Source organism: Leptonychotes weddellii, chromosome 9 (assembly GCF_054177405.1).
Source record: "Leptonychotes weddellii isolate Sample4059 chromosome 9, ASM5417740v2, whole genome shotgun sequence".
NCBI lineage: Eukaryota > Metazoa > Chordata > Mammalia > Carnivora > Phocidae > Leptonychotes > Leptonychotes weddellii.
Window position 1 is genome coordinate 47402095 of NC_138377.1, and position 15469 is coordinate 47417563.

The window sequence follows — 15469 nt, forward strand, 5'->3', positions numbered from 1 at the left end:
GTCTGTGGCAGTGCTTGGCACAAAGTGAGCAATAAGTATATATTTTTTCAATTATGAACCAATGACATGTCTTTAAAATTCTTGGCTTTTAGATAATTTTTGTTTGTTTATTGTTAAATAGGATATCCAAACTATCTCATAAGGAAGTTTATGTTTGGCTTTCCAGAAAAATGGAAAGAGCATATTGATAATTTTCTAGAACAATTAAGGTAAAGTACTTCTTAACTTTTAAAAAAGTAACTTTATTAAGGTATAATTTACATTTGATAAAATGCACCCATTTTAGGTATAAAATTTGAGGGGCTTTTACAAATATATCTGTTCATATAACCAATGTAAATTGGTTTTAATTTCTTTTGGGGGGCAGGGAATGCTAGTTTTGAAGTTCTCTCTGATTTTGGATTTTTAGAAAGCAGTAATACTTTACTAGAATTTCTGTCATATGGAATAAATCTAAAAGAAAATAACACTGTTGACATTTCAGGGAGCATCCTCATTCAACCACCCTTTAAGAGGCATGTTGCTGTTAAACATGAGTGTAGAGTTCTTGGTCCTTTTTTCTTTCATTCATTCCTTCAGTAGTTATTGTCAGTTGCTTAGCAGACCCTGTGCTGGCACAGGGAAAGCAAAGAAAATTTGATTAATTCTTGCCATTAAAGGAACTCATAGGGGATACAGTGATATAAGTTAATTAATCACAGTATAATTGTATAACTTGTAATGCAGGGAGGGGGTGGTCCTGTAAAGAGCCAGATAGGAAGTGTTTTTATGGGCATACTGCCTCTATCAACTATTCAGCTCTGCCTTTGTAACGGAAGAGCAACCATAGACAGTACTTAAATGAATGAATGTGGCGGTGTTTCAGTAAAATTTATTTCCAAAAATAGGCAACTGGCAACATTTGTCCTGTAATTTTCTTACAGTATTAGCCTAAGTAGAAAATAAAAGAGCATAGAGTAGTAAACACTTACAAGGTTTTATTTGATTCTTTTGATTTAAGCTGTTGTCCTTCAGTTCTTTGTGGGGGAAGAGGTAGAAGTCATAAAGGCTTAAATAATGTAAGATTAAAGGTAATCTTTGCTGGGTGGGGGGAAGCTTTATCTGAGGGACTTTATTTGTATATTTTGTTTTTGTTTTTTGAGAACAAATATTAGAGGAAAAATACTATACTTATTTTTAGGGCTTGTGAAAAGAAAGAGGGAAAGGCCAGCCAAAAACAGAAAACTGGAAGATTTGTCCCTGATATACGAAAATCATCAAAAAATAATGCAAGAGAAAACCAAACAGATGTCCTCCAAAGAGCCAGCACTACTTACGACGTTGATTGTTGTCATTTGGGTATGTTTGCTCTTTTTTCTTCTCCTGGTATGGTGGTAAATTCTTACATGAGCTCCACATTTATCTGTTTATATCATATTGAGTTTTTGACTTACACTGCCCTAAAATTCTTATTTTTTATACTTGAAAAACTACAGTGCAGTCTGCTCATAGTGAGCATTCTGCTTACTTCTTTAAATATTACATTTTAGTTCATCACAATCAAGAACACTAATGAACATGTCAATGAAAGATGATTGTTCTTTCTGTTTCCTGGACTTAAGTATTTAGGCTAACAACCTACCTTAGACCTATATTACAGATGCCTAAATTTTTATACTAAATTACATTTTTGTTACTAGACAAAACCAGTTTGCTTTCATGGAGGGAATGGCATGTTTTTTTGAATGACCATTGCTATAAAGGTAGCTGGCAGAACTGTTGTGTCAACTCTTTGCCAAAACTATAATCTGCCTCACATCCCACCCTACCCCCTGCTGGAAAAAAGTATGAACACTAACTTACTACTCTTTCTAGATAATAGTTTTTGAAAGTGAATTCTTTAATGTGGAAAGGCAGCTTATCTTCTATATGATAATTTATTGATATCTCCATCTTTGTACACATAGAAGTGAAAAATGCTAAGCGCGGTAGGTTGCCAGGAGCCACAGAATTAAACGTGTGCCATGGTAATTGCCAAAATAAACCACCGTTAAGTCTCCCAGATGACCAAGTAAATAATACTTTTCAAAATGGAGGAGGAAATGACTTATCTAATCAGGTAAGCTTTTACTGTACACTGTGATAATGTAGAGTGGTGGTGTGATGCTACTAAAAAGGTTCGGGACCAAACTAGAAATCATGAATTCTGTTAAATATCAGCCTTTTGTTCATCTTGACAATCTCTTGATATTTATTTTCTCCGTGTCTCATTGGAAAAGTTCAGTCAATAATAACAGAAAGTTTAGCTCTTAGAGTAAGGCTTAAATAAAATGTGTTTGTGTGTGTGCACGCATGTGCACACTTGACGTATCACAGGTATTAAATCAATAAAGGAAATATCTAACATACTGGTTATCCACATGGTGCTTCCAAAAGCTTAAGCTTTTGGAAATGAGTTTCTGAATGCCTCCATTAATGAAATTTGTAGAACTAAAAGTACCTAGATATTTATATGCTTGATACATACTGTGAAAATACTTGAGGTCATGTTTATAGGTTTATTAAAATAAAAAGCTGGGGCGCCTGGGTGGCTCAGATAGTTAAGCGTCTGCCTTTGGCTCAGGTCATGATCCCAGGGTCCTGGGATCGAGCCCCACATCGGGCTCCCTGCTCCATGGGGAGTCTGCTTCTCCCCCTGCTCATGCTCTCAATCTCTCTCTCTCTCTCTGTATCTCTGTGTCTCGAATGAATAAATAAAAAAATCTTTAAAAAAAATAAAAAGCTGTCTTTTTGTTTTGAAGGAATTAATTGGAAAGAAAGAATGTGAAAACTTGTTTTCAAAGAAACCTGGAAATTGTGAAAGAACAAATGAAACGATAATTAAAAGTCAGAAGCAAGGTAATATATCTTTATAGGTTTTATATTAAGCAGACAGCTCTTACTTGAAATGTTTTTAATATAATAATAGTACATAATATTATATTAAACATATAATAAAATTATATTAAATATATAATAAGTGGTCTCATAAATTTCCAAATCTAAAATGGTAAACCAGGTATTTCAATGTTTATAAATGTTGGGGGTGGTTTTTGTTGTTTTTTTAATGGGTTTTTTTTAGAATACCTTTTTTTTCTTTAATTGAAGCATATACAGTGTTATTAGTTTCAGGTGTACAATAGGGTTTTGTTTTTCTATATAACATAATTTGCATAATAAAATAATCTATTACCTTACATACCATATTTACTTGCAGGTTTGCCTCCCTTAATCTAGATACTAAATAATTTTTATTTATTTATTTTTTAAACTTTTTTTCTCTTAAGTAAACTATACACCCAACATGGGGCTCAAACTGACAACCCCGACATCAAGAGTCACATGCTGTACCAACTGAGCCAGCCAGGCACCCCTAATTTTTTAATAACAAAACTATACATTATTTCAAATATGCTTTTTGGAATGTTTAAGGTGATATATCTTTATTGATTTACATTGTAAAGAAATGTTTAAAGACTATGAATCTTTTTATGAAATTAATGCCATCATTTAGCTATGTGTGTCGATTTTCAGTACGATTTCATTGAAATCCTGCATACCAGAATTTAAAGAGCCTTGTCTCTATACATTAGCAAGTTTAAAATTTCATATTGAGTTAAATCCATCAGCTTAGTAGCATTTTTATTTTATTTCTTTTATTATGTTATGTTAATCACCATACATTACATCATTAGTTTTTGATGTAGTGTTCCATGATTCATTGTTTGCGTATAACACCCAGTGCTCCATGCAGAACGTGCCCTCTTTAATACCCATCACCAGGCTAACCCATCCCCCGAACCCTCTCCCCTCTGAAACCCTCAGTTTGTTTCTCAGAGTCCATAGTCTCATGGTTTGTCTCCCCGTCTGATTTCCCCCACTTCATTTTTCCCTTCCTGCTATCGTTGTCTTCTTTTTTTAACATATAATGTATTATTTGTTTCAGAGGTACAGGTCTGTGATTCAACAGTCTTACGCAATTCACAGCGCTCACCATAGCACATACCCTCCCCAGTGTCCATCACCCAGCCACCCCATCCCTCCCACCCCCCACCATTCCAACAACCCTCAGTTTGTTTCTTTTAAGTGAAAGTGAAAGTGAAGAACATTTACTAAGTGTTTAAAGAAGTAGAGAGGAAAAACAATACTATTTAGACTATCAGGATCATGCAATTTAGGTTAAAGTATCCAGACAGGATGAATCTTTATTCAGATTATTTAATAAAATGAATAAAAATATTCAGAATAAAAGTATTTTGTTTAAAATTAGAAAGTTCAAAATTTTCAAATTGCCAATTGAACATTTGAATCAGATTTATGTGAGGAATTAAAAGAAAACACTTCCCTCAGGAAGATAGATGATTCCCTTGAGAAATCTTGTAGAAACTTTCTTGATTACTTTTGATTAGTACCACTTCTCCATGAATTATAATTTAGTGGCTTCTTTTCTCTCCAGCATCCAACTTTACTCATCAGGCTTTCATTTTATCATTCTTGTAAAATGGTACATAATGTGTAGGTTGTTGCAGTATTTCACTATGACGATTGGTGTGATGATTTATAATTTGTATATATTATAATTGCAGTTGGATAATTTATAATTAGAAGTTCAGTTAGTTTGGCTTCTGGTTTCTTAAGTTGCAAATTGGAGAATTTCTCTCATTTTAATTTTCTTTCTTTAACTAGTGACACAATATAATAAAGATTCCCAAGTTCTGGTTTGATTGTTATCCCATGATGCTTCATGGAGTTTGGGCAATTCAGCAAAACTGTATTTCCATTGCCACCATTAGGGATGATAATGGGGCCACACAATAGAGTTCCTTGTTCCCCTAACTAGGATAGCTTGCATTTCATGTAAGGAATTACATACCTAGTAAGGTTTTAGCAACCCTAGTGGTTTCTTATGTCACCTAAATACTTTATCTCTAAAGAGTTGATTTAACACTTATTTATCATTTATTGCATATTTGAAAGGCTATGTACTAACTCCAACAACAACAAAAAAATCCAAAAATGAAGACAAAATTCTTACTATTAAGGATTTTTTTGCAGTCTAGTTCAAAGATAAGACAAGTTTGTGTTTATAATGCAGGGCACATTGTCAAACATGGTATTATTTAAAAGTAATCTGGAAATTTCAAGAACTTTCATTCAGTTGAGGGAATCAGGACAAAGTTTGTGGGCGAGGCAGATTAGAGAATGGAATTAAAGCAAGTAGCGAAGGGTGCCTCGGTGGCTCAGTTGTTAAGCATCTGCCTTTGGCTCGGATCATAATCCCAGGGTCCTGGGATCGAGCCCCACATTGGGCTCCCGGCTCTGTGGGAACCTGCTTCTCCCTCTCCCTCTTCCTCTGCTTGTGTTCCCTCTCTGGCTGTCTCTTTCTCTGTAAAATAAATAAAATCTTTAAAAATAAATAAAGCAAGTAGTGATTTGGTTTGTGAGTGAAAAAAACTTTCCAAGTAGATGATATTAGTGAAAGTTGAGAATCAAGAAAATTGGGAGAAATAGTGGTCTCATAGACATAGAATATGGTTCAGATTGAGTACAGTGAGATTAGAACTACATTGAAGGCCAGACAGAGGAGTTTATCTGTATACTAAGTAGACTGTAAGAAGTCACGGGCCAGTTGATTTAAAAAATAAGTTTACAATTGAAGGGGCAGTAATCTGAACAGACTGGTACTTCAGGAAGACTAATAATGACAGTAGTGTGTACAATGGAGTTTATGGGGGAAAAAATATATTTTAGAAAAAAATTTTGTGCTTTATTTTGTTTGTAGCTAATTTGAGATTTTGATGTTTGGTTTTGTCTTATGAAATTAAAGAGAGAACTGAAGAATCGAATGTATCCGTTGACATTCTAACCTCAAGACAACTGTTTTTCTCAGACGAAGAAAGAAAACATATGGCTCCTAATCAGAAGGAAGCTTATATTTTAGTGACACCACTTAAGTCTAAAAAAGTGATAGAACAAAAATGCATGAAGTATAATCTGTCCTATGGCACCATTAAAGCAGTAACAGATTTTGCAGTGCCAAAGCATCAAAAAGAAAGTAAATCAGACTTAAATGGAACTGCACATTTGTCCAGTAAGCCCACAAAGACCTTCCAAAATGCATTTGAGTATAGTGTGGATCATAAAAATAAAAAAAAGGAAGATTGCAGTGAATGTGATTTAGTCACAGTCAACCAGAAAATCAAAATATCTAGTCCTAAAAAGGAACAAACGGTCACCTCTGATTTTAAGAAAAATACAAGGTTGTTTCCAAAATTGAAGAAAATCAGAAATGCATCTATGTCATTTTATGAGCATCAGTCCTCATCAGATTTGTCTAGTGAAGAGAGCGAAACAGAAAAGGGAATTAGAAAGAAAGCTGAAATTGCTAAGAAAACCAGAGTAAGGAATACCAAAGAAACAGTGGTTCACCCGAGGAAAAGCACAAGAACCACCACAAAGAAAATCCCAGTGATTTCTGAATCTGAAACTGAAGAAAGTGAAAGTGAATTTTATATCAAACAAAAGAAAGCTAGATGTTCTGCTAAAGAAAATCTTCAGAAATCTGGTATTAGGAATGAGTCTCCAATTATTGAGGCGATGGGATCTAATGAGACAAATAGGCATTCCTTTGAATGTTTTCCTGGTATAATTCAGGATGAAGAATGGAATGAGAAGGAATTACAGAAACTTCATTGGTAAGTAGTTATATTTGACTCTGAAATATCTAGAGTGGCCACAAAACAGTTGAAGACCTAAAAATTCCAATAACAAGCTGATTTAGTGACCTCTAATCATTAATATGGAAGATATCCAAAAACACGTGGAGAGAAATTTATACAAAGAATGGAGGGCGAATACAGATAACTTCTAACTAGGTACTAGGTACTAACTAGATAACTTTCTACTAGGTACTACAGCTTGCATATAAGCAAAAGAAAAGTTAATCTTCCTTTCTTTCCCATTTAATCTTTCAAGACAGCTACCCTCCCCCTCAAGAAAAGGGTATCTATGTGAGGGGGTGGATGTGTTATTTGATTGTGGTTGTCATTTCACACTGAACATGTATATCAAGTGATCCCATGTGCAATTTATACAGTTTTGACAATTATACCTCAATTAAGGTGGGGAAAAAAATTTTAACAGAAATGCTGCTGTCTCAGATCATCATATTTTAAGAAATATTTTATAGTTAAATTTACTATTACAAAACCTTAAAGCTGAATTCAGACCTGCAGATTATTTAATATGGTCTTTTCCCCTGCATTTGCAGAGTAGAAATAGCCTCAAAAATTAGGTGATCCATCCACGGTTTCATGGTCAGTGCTGCTAATAAACCAAGTATGATAAGAATTGGGTTTAGCTGCATAGACTTGACAGGCAGTTTGAGTAGTGCAGTAGCATTGGAAGCTAGAGCATAGTTGAGCAATGGAGAGTGAATGAGACAGTAAAGACAACCTAGGTTGATAACACAAGAAATTGGCAGTGATAGGGAACAAAAAAATGGATAGGTAATAGAAGAGTGTGAAGATAAGGGAAAATGTATGTTTGGTTGCTTATTTGTTTGTTTGTAAGAGGACTCAAGCCAGAGTATGGTGGTGTGCTGATGGGAATGATCTAATAGAAAGAAAGGAAGATGTGATTGATAAGAGAGAATATAGAAACATACCACGATCAGGGATTTGTTTGCTTGAGTGCTCCCTAACCTTATAACATTTAGAATTTATTTTCACATCTACCTTCTTGAAACACTCTTGAAATCTCTGTGCCACTATGTTTCTTCTCTTTCATTTTCCTAAATGTTCCTTCTCTGTTTTATTTTCAGGCAGAGAATTTTCCTTCTCCAAAGTTCTTGGTTTTGGCTGATTTCTTGCTGTGATAATGTAGTCTTCAGTGATCTTTTCCTTCCATAGTTCTAACTTTACTCTTTGAATAGGGATTCCCAAATCTGTATCGCTAGTCCTGAATTCTTATATTTAGATATGTATTTCCCATGGGGCACCTGGGTGGCTCAGTCGGTTACACGTCTGCTTTTGGCTCAGATCATGATCCCAGGGTCCTGCTTCTCCCTCTCCCTACTTGTGTTCTCTTTCTCTCTCTCATAAATAAAATCTTAAAAAAAAGATTTGTATTTCCCTTTGCCTATTGGGCATCTCTCCATAAATCTCACTTGCAAGAGATTCTAACTTAGTATGTCAAAAACTAAACTTATTTTCCCCTGCCAATCTACTTGGCCTGACATTCCTGATTCTGAAAATGTAATACTTTCAGTCAACTAGGTTTAAACTTTATCATTATTGATTTTTGTTTTTAATTCAAAGTAGTTCTCAAGGAGCTATAGATTTTTCCACAGGATCATTCCATCTGCACCCTTTCTCTTCACACTACTCTTTTTCAGACTTCTAATGCCTGCCATGGAAGTAGCCTTGTATTTTTACTTTGTTTGCATCTGTGTAATCTGTTTTATGTATCTCCAGATTAATTTTAATGTGTAATTGTGCTTCTAACATCAGAAACCTTCCCTGCATTCTTACCAATCTTCAAATTATATAGAGATCCTTCTGCCTTGCATTGACAGCATACAATACTTTTACTTTATCCTTTTCAGCTATATCTCCCATCATTTTGTTATAGTAAAGGTTTTCAACCTTTACTGTATATCCATATCATCTACGATTATTTTAATGCCTGAAATTAAGATTCCAGTTCCCAATAAGACAAGGAAAGCAAATTCTAGTCTTTTTTTCTGTGCAGCTATGAACAGAATGCATGGAACAGCTTTTTGTTGACTCAGGAAATGTAAATAGTAGGGGCGCCTTTGTGGCTCAGTCCTTAAGCGTCTGCCTTTGGCTCAGGTCATGATCCCAGGGTCCTGGGATCGAGCCCCGCATCGGGCTCCCTGCTTGGCCAGGAGCCTGCTTCCCCCTCTCCCACTCCCCCTGCTTGTGTTCCCTCTCTCGCTGTATCTCTTTCTGTCTAAATAAATAAATAAAATCTTAAAAAAAAAAAAAAAAGGAAGATACATAGTAGCAGGCTGATCGAGAAAGACCAGAATTTTAAGTGAAATGAAGTGGGGGCATATTTCTAGTTTTCCCTCTGGTGTTCCTTAACCTAGATTAAGGCCACTTAAAACTTAGAAGTGGGCACTGAGGCATGACTAAGAGTTCAAAGAAAAGCCCTCCACTTCTGGCTTGGGGAGAAGGAAAGGGGACGATTAATACTCAGAAACAGTAGAAGTCCCCCAGTTCTCTTTTTCTTTTCTCCTTTCTCTTACGTCACAGTCTCCATGTAATCCTGCAAGGGTGAAAATCACAGCAGCATGTGGAGCCCACATGTACCTAAAACTCTGAAAGTAGGAAACCTTCCAATTACATATAGGTCTCAAAAGGGGAGGGCAACTGGAGTGCCTGCATGTCTCAGTTAAGTGTCTGCCTTCAGCTCAGGTCATGATCTCAGTCAGGGTCCTGGGATCAAGCCCTGTGTCAGGCTCCCGTTCAGTGAGGAGTCTGCTTCTCCCTCTCCCTCTGCCCCTTCTCCCCACCCCAGCCCCATGCTCTCTCTCTCTCAAGTAAGTAAAATCTTTAAGAAAAAAAAAAAAAAAAGGTAGGGCAACCTGTTTTTGTGTTGCATTTTTCTCTTTCTGTCCTTTGTGCTTGGCACTGCAGAAAGATACAGTTGTATGAAGTGTACTGCAGAGCTGGGTAACTAAAACCCTAGGTTTCTGCCAGAGAACCCAAAACAGGAACCCTGGGGAACTAAAAATTGCAAAGGGAGGAGCTAGGGAAAGCAACCCTATATAAAGTTGTTGATGAACTTTTGGGCTCACCCCTGAGTTGCACATGTGAGGATTTGATCCTAAACAGCATACCCAAGACTGACAACTGAACTAAGAGGTAGACTGCCACCCAGTTTCTAAGCCAGCCAGCCACTCAGTGTCCCCCACACAGGATTATTTTAATAGCACTGCAAAGCTTTAAAAATAGGACATACTAAAATTACAACCACGAAAGACTGATTGGAATTAATAGCTCAGGTTACAACCAGATTGACTGCCTACTAAAACAAAAACATAAGCATTCTCCATGGATAAGCATGACCAAGAGTTTTACAGTATTTCAGAATGCCTAGGAAATAGTCCAGAATTACTCAGTATATGAAGAAAGAGGAAAATTTCAACTCACGAAAAAAAAAAAAAGATGCTAATGCTGAGATGATACAGCTGTTGTAATTATCTGACAAGACCCTGAAACAGGTATATTAAAATGCTCCAGGAGCCTTTAGAAGAGCTGACAAGATGGCGGAAGTGGAGCAGAAGAAGCGCACCCCCTCCAAGTTCAGCTACTGCAGCGCAGACCTCGACCAGCTGCTGGACAGTCCAGGAGCCCCTGGTACAGCGCCCAGCAGCAGCGGAGGCTGAACCACGGTTTGCGGAGGAAGCCACGTTCACTGCTGGAGCGCCTGCAGAAGGCCAAGAAGGAAGCTCCCCCCAAGGCATAGCGCGAGGTGGTTAAGGAGCACCTGCGGGACATGATCATTATGCCCAAGAGGGTGGGCAGCCTGGTGGGTGTCTACAAGGGCAAGACCTTCAACCAGATGGAAATCTAGCCCGAGATGATTGGACACACCTGGGCCAGTTCTTCACCACCTACAGGCTTGTGAAGCACTGCAGGCCGAGCATCCCGGCCACCCACTCCTCCCACTTCATCCCTCTCAAGTAGCTTAGTCAGCCAATAAAAGCAGACTTTTTTAGTCAAAAATTTATTTATCTATTTATTTAGATTTTATTTATTTGACAAAGACAACGAGAGAGGGAACACAAGCAGGGGGAGTGGGAAAGGGAGAAGCAGGTTTCCCACAGAGCAGGGAATGGGATGTGGGGCTGTATCCCAGAACCCTGGGATCATGACATGAGCCAAAGGCAGACGCTTAATGACTGATCCACCGAGGCGCCCCTTAGTCAAAAATTTTAAAAAAAGCTCCAGGAGCTAAAACATTCTTGGACAGAAATTTAGAAAATCTCAGACATAGAAGATAAAAAAGAAGGATCAAATGAAAATTTTAGAACTGGGAAATAGGATAATCAAAATAAAAAACTTACTAGATAGGCTCAATAACAGAATGCAAATGACGAAGGAGGCAGTCAATATCAGAAATGAAGGAATAACAAGATAAATGGTAACTATCTGGATAAATACAACAGACTGTTTTCTTGAGTTCTTTAAAGTGTTTAATGGTTAGCAAATACTACATTTTATGTTGGAGTTTTGAGTATATGTAAATTTAATACGTAAAACAACTACAAGATAAAGAGGAAGGATGAAGAGACTTATGATGGTAAATTTTCTATTCTACTTGAAGCAGTAAAATATTGATTCTAAGTAGACTATTAAGTATTGTAGTAATTCCTAGAGCAACTACTAAGAAACTAGACAGAGGTATTTTCAAATATATAATAGATAAAACACTAAAAAAAGTTTAACCCAAAAGAAGACAGAAAAGGAGAAATAGAAAACAGAACAAAGCAGAAAGCAAATAAAATGATTGACCTAAATCCAAACATAATTACATTATGTTAGTGGTCTGAATGTACCATTTAGGACAGTGTCAGAATGAATTCAAAAACATCCCTGCTATAGTGCCATGTAAGAGAACATCAAATATGAATAGGTAAGTTAAAAGTAGAAAGACAGAAAAATACCATGGAAACTCATAGCTGAAATGGCTGTACTAAAACCTGTCAAAGATTTTAGTACCAAGAAAATTATCAAGGATAAAAGAAATGTCAGTTCACCAAGAAGACAACAATCTTAAATGTATATACACCTAACAAAAAAACCCCTCAAAATACATGAATCAAAATCAGAGAACTAAAAGGAAATGACTGAACTGAAAAGATAGGTAAAACCACATTTGTAGTTGGAAACTTCAGTGCTTTTCTCTTGTAATTGACTGACTAGTAGAAAATTAGCAAGGCTATAGAAGAACTGAAAACACCATCGACCAACTATCTAATCAACATTTGTAGAACAGTCCACCCAACAGTAGGGGAAAAAATACATTCTTTTCCTAGGGTAGGTGGATCATTCACCAGATAGAACGTTGACTAGGTCATAAAAACAAATTTAAAATGACTGAAGTCATGCATAGGGTGTTTGTTCTCTCATCATAGTTGAATTAAACCACAAATCAATAAAAGAAAGCTAACAGGAACATTTCCAAGCAGTTGAAAGTTAACACACTTGTGAATAATCCATGGGTCAAAGAAGAAGAAATCTTGGGAGAAAAGATACTGAACTGAACAAAAATGAAAATAAGTCAAAATTTGTGATGTGAGCACAGAAGTTCACAAACAGCCTTATGGGGTGGTTTTATGGAGCTCATCTCTCTTGATTTCTGTGGAACTTTCTACATAAATAGATCATGGTACAGTTAGAATAAATGGACTACTGAGTAATGAAAAGTAAGAACTATTGATATATGTAACAACCTAAATGAATTTCAAAGGCAGTATGCTGAATGAAAAAAAAAAGCCAGCTCAAAAGGTTACATACTGTATAATTCCATTTCCAGAACTCCATTCTGGAAAGAAAAACTAAAAACAGATCAATGATTGCCAGTGGTTATAGTGGTGGACAAGAGAGAGGAAGCACTAGGAATTTTTTCAGTGTAATGGAACTGTTATGCATCCTAATTGTGATTGTGGTTATACAAATCTTTATATTCATTCAGATTCACAGAACCATATCCAAAAAGACAATTTTACTAGTATGATACCTTAAAAAAAATGTTAAGGTACCTAGACTGCATCCTATTAAAATATTTAGATATGGCAGGCTTGGGTTTGGGCTCTGCTTTTCTAGTTTTTCTCAAAGCTCTAACCTGCAGCCATGCCTTTGAAATTTACCATATTACAAATATGGACTACTTTCTATTCCCTAACCTTATGTCCTGTCTCCTCATCTTCATTTCTTTGCCAGTACTGTTGCCTTATTTTCACCTGTTATATTTTATCCATCCTTCGTGTTTTATTTCACATGTCAGTCACTCCTTCCTATAACCCTTCCTTGTCATCACCTATTCCTACTACCCCACTTAACTAGATAGAAGGCTTCTTTCTTAATTAGATATAATACTTAATGCTTCTTGGAACATAAAGAAGTTCCAATCCTGACTGCATAGCAGAACAATCACCTGAGGAGCTTTTGAAAAATTCAAAGTGTTGCCACTGCAAACCTACTAAATTGAAATCTTCAGGGGTAGAGTCTGTAAATCTATTTGCTTATTTTAGTAACTTATTTGCTTGGTTTTACATTTGATGTAAGCTCCTCAAGTGATTCTTAGTTGCAGCCCACTGTTACATACTCCTCATCATGCTTATAGCCTAGTTAGCAAATAATCACTCTAAGAGGTTTATGAAAATATAACAGGGAAACCTGACTTAGCTTAAGCAGATACTTGAACTAAGATGTGAAGGACAAATAAAAATTATTTAAGCCAAATTTACATAAGTTCATTTTAAATGAAACAGGAAGAAAACATATTTAGAAATACTGAGAGAAAGCCAAAATAACCAGAGTACAGAAAATGAGGGCAGAACAGTACAGGATGAGATTAGAGAGACAAGAACAATGTAAAAATCATATTAAATACTTTGGTTTTTATGCTAGTGAGTTATAAAAGCAAGTTGTATTTTTCTCCCTCTGTCACCTATAAAAGCAAGTTTTAAGTAGGATTGCAGTGACATACTTGCTTTTTAAAATTATCTGGGATAAAGTAGAGATGTGTTAATTACAGACTAATTTTTTATTAAATGCATTAAGTATTTTTATTATGAAAGATAGTCCTTCTGGCAGTTCTGTACTTGCAAATTAACGATGTACACAAATAGGGAAGCTTGACCTCCAAATCCTTTTAGCTCTCCACTTTAGAACACCTGTAGAATGATTAATTATGCAAAAAAGTAGAGTACTCATTAGTGTTTAATGCCTGTAAGTATTTGTCTTCCTTTTATGAATGGAGTGAGTGGTATTCTATAGTCAACTTGTACCTGTTCACAAGAGCTGATTCATATAGATTTACAATTAGATAAATTTATTAAGTAATACCCTAAACTCATCATTTCCTGATTATTTTACATTTTATTATTATTATCTAGCCTTAAGGTCCTTTACATCAGTTTTATCTGTATGGTGGAAATTCTGTGTAATTGTGTCCTATCACACGTTTCTTACTCCACATTCAGGGACATCACGTTGGTAGCTTGAAATCAGCCATGATAGAGGTATTTACAATATGGAAATTGGCAAACACTACAAATAAGGGCTTTTTAACCCCAGAGAGCTGGTTTTTAAAATTTACCAGCATAATGCTGCATAGGTTAATTGGTGAGTTAAGTAGATCTTTTCTGGCTGAAATGTCAGCTTAACCACAATATGTAAAATCTGTTTGAGGAGGGAGAGAAGCAGAAATATGTGTACCAGTTTCTAAATATTTACAAATAAACTTTCAGAATATAACTCGTTTATTAACTTGGTTGACTACCTTATATTGACTAACAGGTTTTTTCTCTTTCAATTTTCATTTCCCTCAAATATCATATGTAAAATATTGCACTCTGTAAAATTGATAGAATGAGAGCAAGAATAACACTTTTTAATAAGAATTTATAACTAAGAGCTCATTTTCCAATATACTTAGCACTGGTAAGATTTGAGCAACAGTGTTGAAAAGTTAGTCATGCTAGAGTCCCGCACTGATAGTTGGACTTAGGAAAAAGATGTTGAAAGACCTGAGATGAATTTCAGGTTTCATAGAATAGAACAAAATAGAAGATACCTACCAGATACGTAAAATTACATCTTCATATTTTAAGCACTCAAGTGAGTCACTGAATGGAAGGAACAGTATCTTCTTCCCAGTTATCTAGAATGATTTTGGTTAAAATTCCTTTAGCTCAATAAATCTCATTGACTTAGTGGTATGTATTCAGGAGGTTGTTTTTATTGATTTGAATTTCTTGTTCTTTAACTGGTTTTGGTCTTCCATAGTGCTTTTGCATCTCTTCCAAAGCACAAATCTGGTTTCTGGTCAGATGTAGCTATGGCTGTAGGTTCTCGATCTGCTGAAGAATGCCAGAGGAAATACATGGAAGATCCCAGAGAAAAAGGATCCCAGAAACCTGTCACTAAGAAAAAAACAGTCAATCCCAAAGGCCAAAATGGTAACCTTTGTAAATTGTTTTTGCCTAGTTCTCTGTATTGATTTCTAATCACTCACTAGATATATTTATCCATGTATCATTGTCTTATAGGTGTTTTCTCCAAATTTTAAAGCTAGAAAGAATTCTGAAGATCATCTGTTTAATTTTTTAGTCTTATCTAGATAGTTAATTCCATTAATAGTAGCCTTAGCAGCCTTGTGCTTTGAATTTGTTCTAGGAAATCTGCAGTTAGAT

The 15469-nt window shown here is 35.7% G+C and overlaps 2 protein-coding genes and 1 pseudogene across 2 annotated transcripts in view; 2 read left to right on the forward strand and 1 right to left on the reverse strand.

Moving 5' to 3' along the window:
- The window catches only part of MIS18BP1 (MIS18 binding protein 1), a 42089-nt gene that overhangs the window by 16105 nt on the left and 10515 nt on the right, over positions 1 to 15469 (forward strand). Inside the window, exons 5-10 of the mRNA XM_031024541.2 lie at positions 122 to 209; positions 1181 to 1338; positions 1947 to 2098; positions 2781 to 2877; positions 5846 to 6713; positions 15063 to 15235. Of these exons, the coding sequence (XP_030880401.1) occupies positions 122 to 209; positions 1181 to 1338; positions 1947 to 2098; positions 2781 to 2877; positions 5846 to 6713; positions 15063 to 15235 (1536 nt within the window). The remainder of the gene's footprint in view (positions 1 to 121; positions 210 to 1180; positions 1339 to 1946; positions 2099 to 2780; positions 2878 to 5845; positions 6714 to 15062; positions 15236 to 15469) is intronic.
- Positions 1 to 15469, reverse strand: part of FANCM (FA complementation group M) — a 108470-nt gene that overhangs the window by 16084 nt on the left and 76917 nt on the right. The window lies entirely within an intron of this gene.
- Positions 6721 to 15118, forward strand: LOC145723445 (small ribosomal subunit protein uS19 pseudogene; annotated as a pseudogene).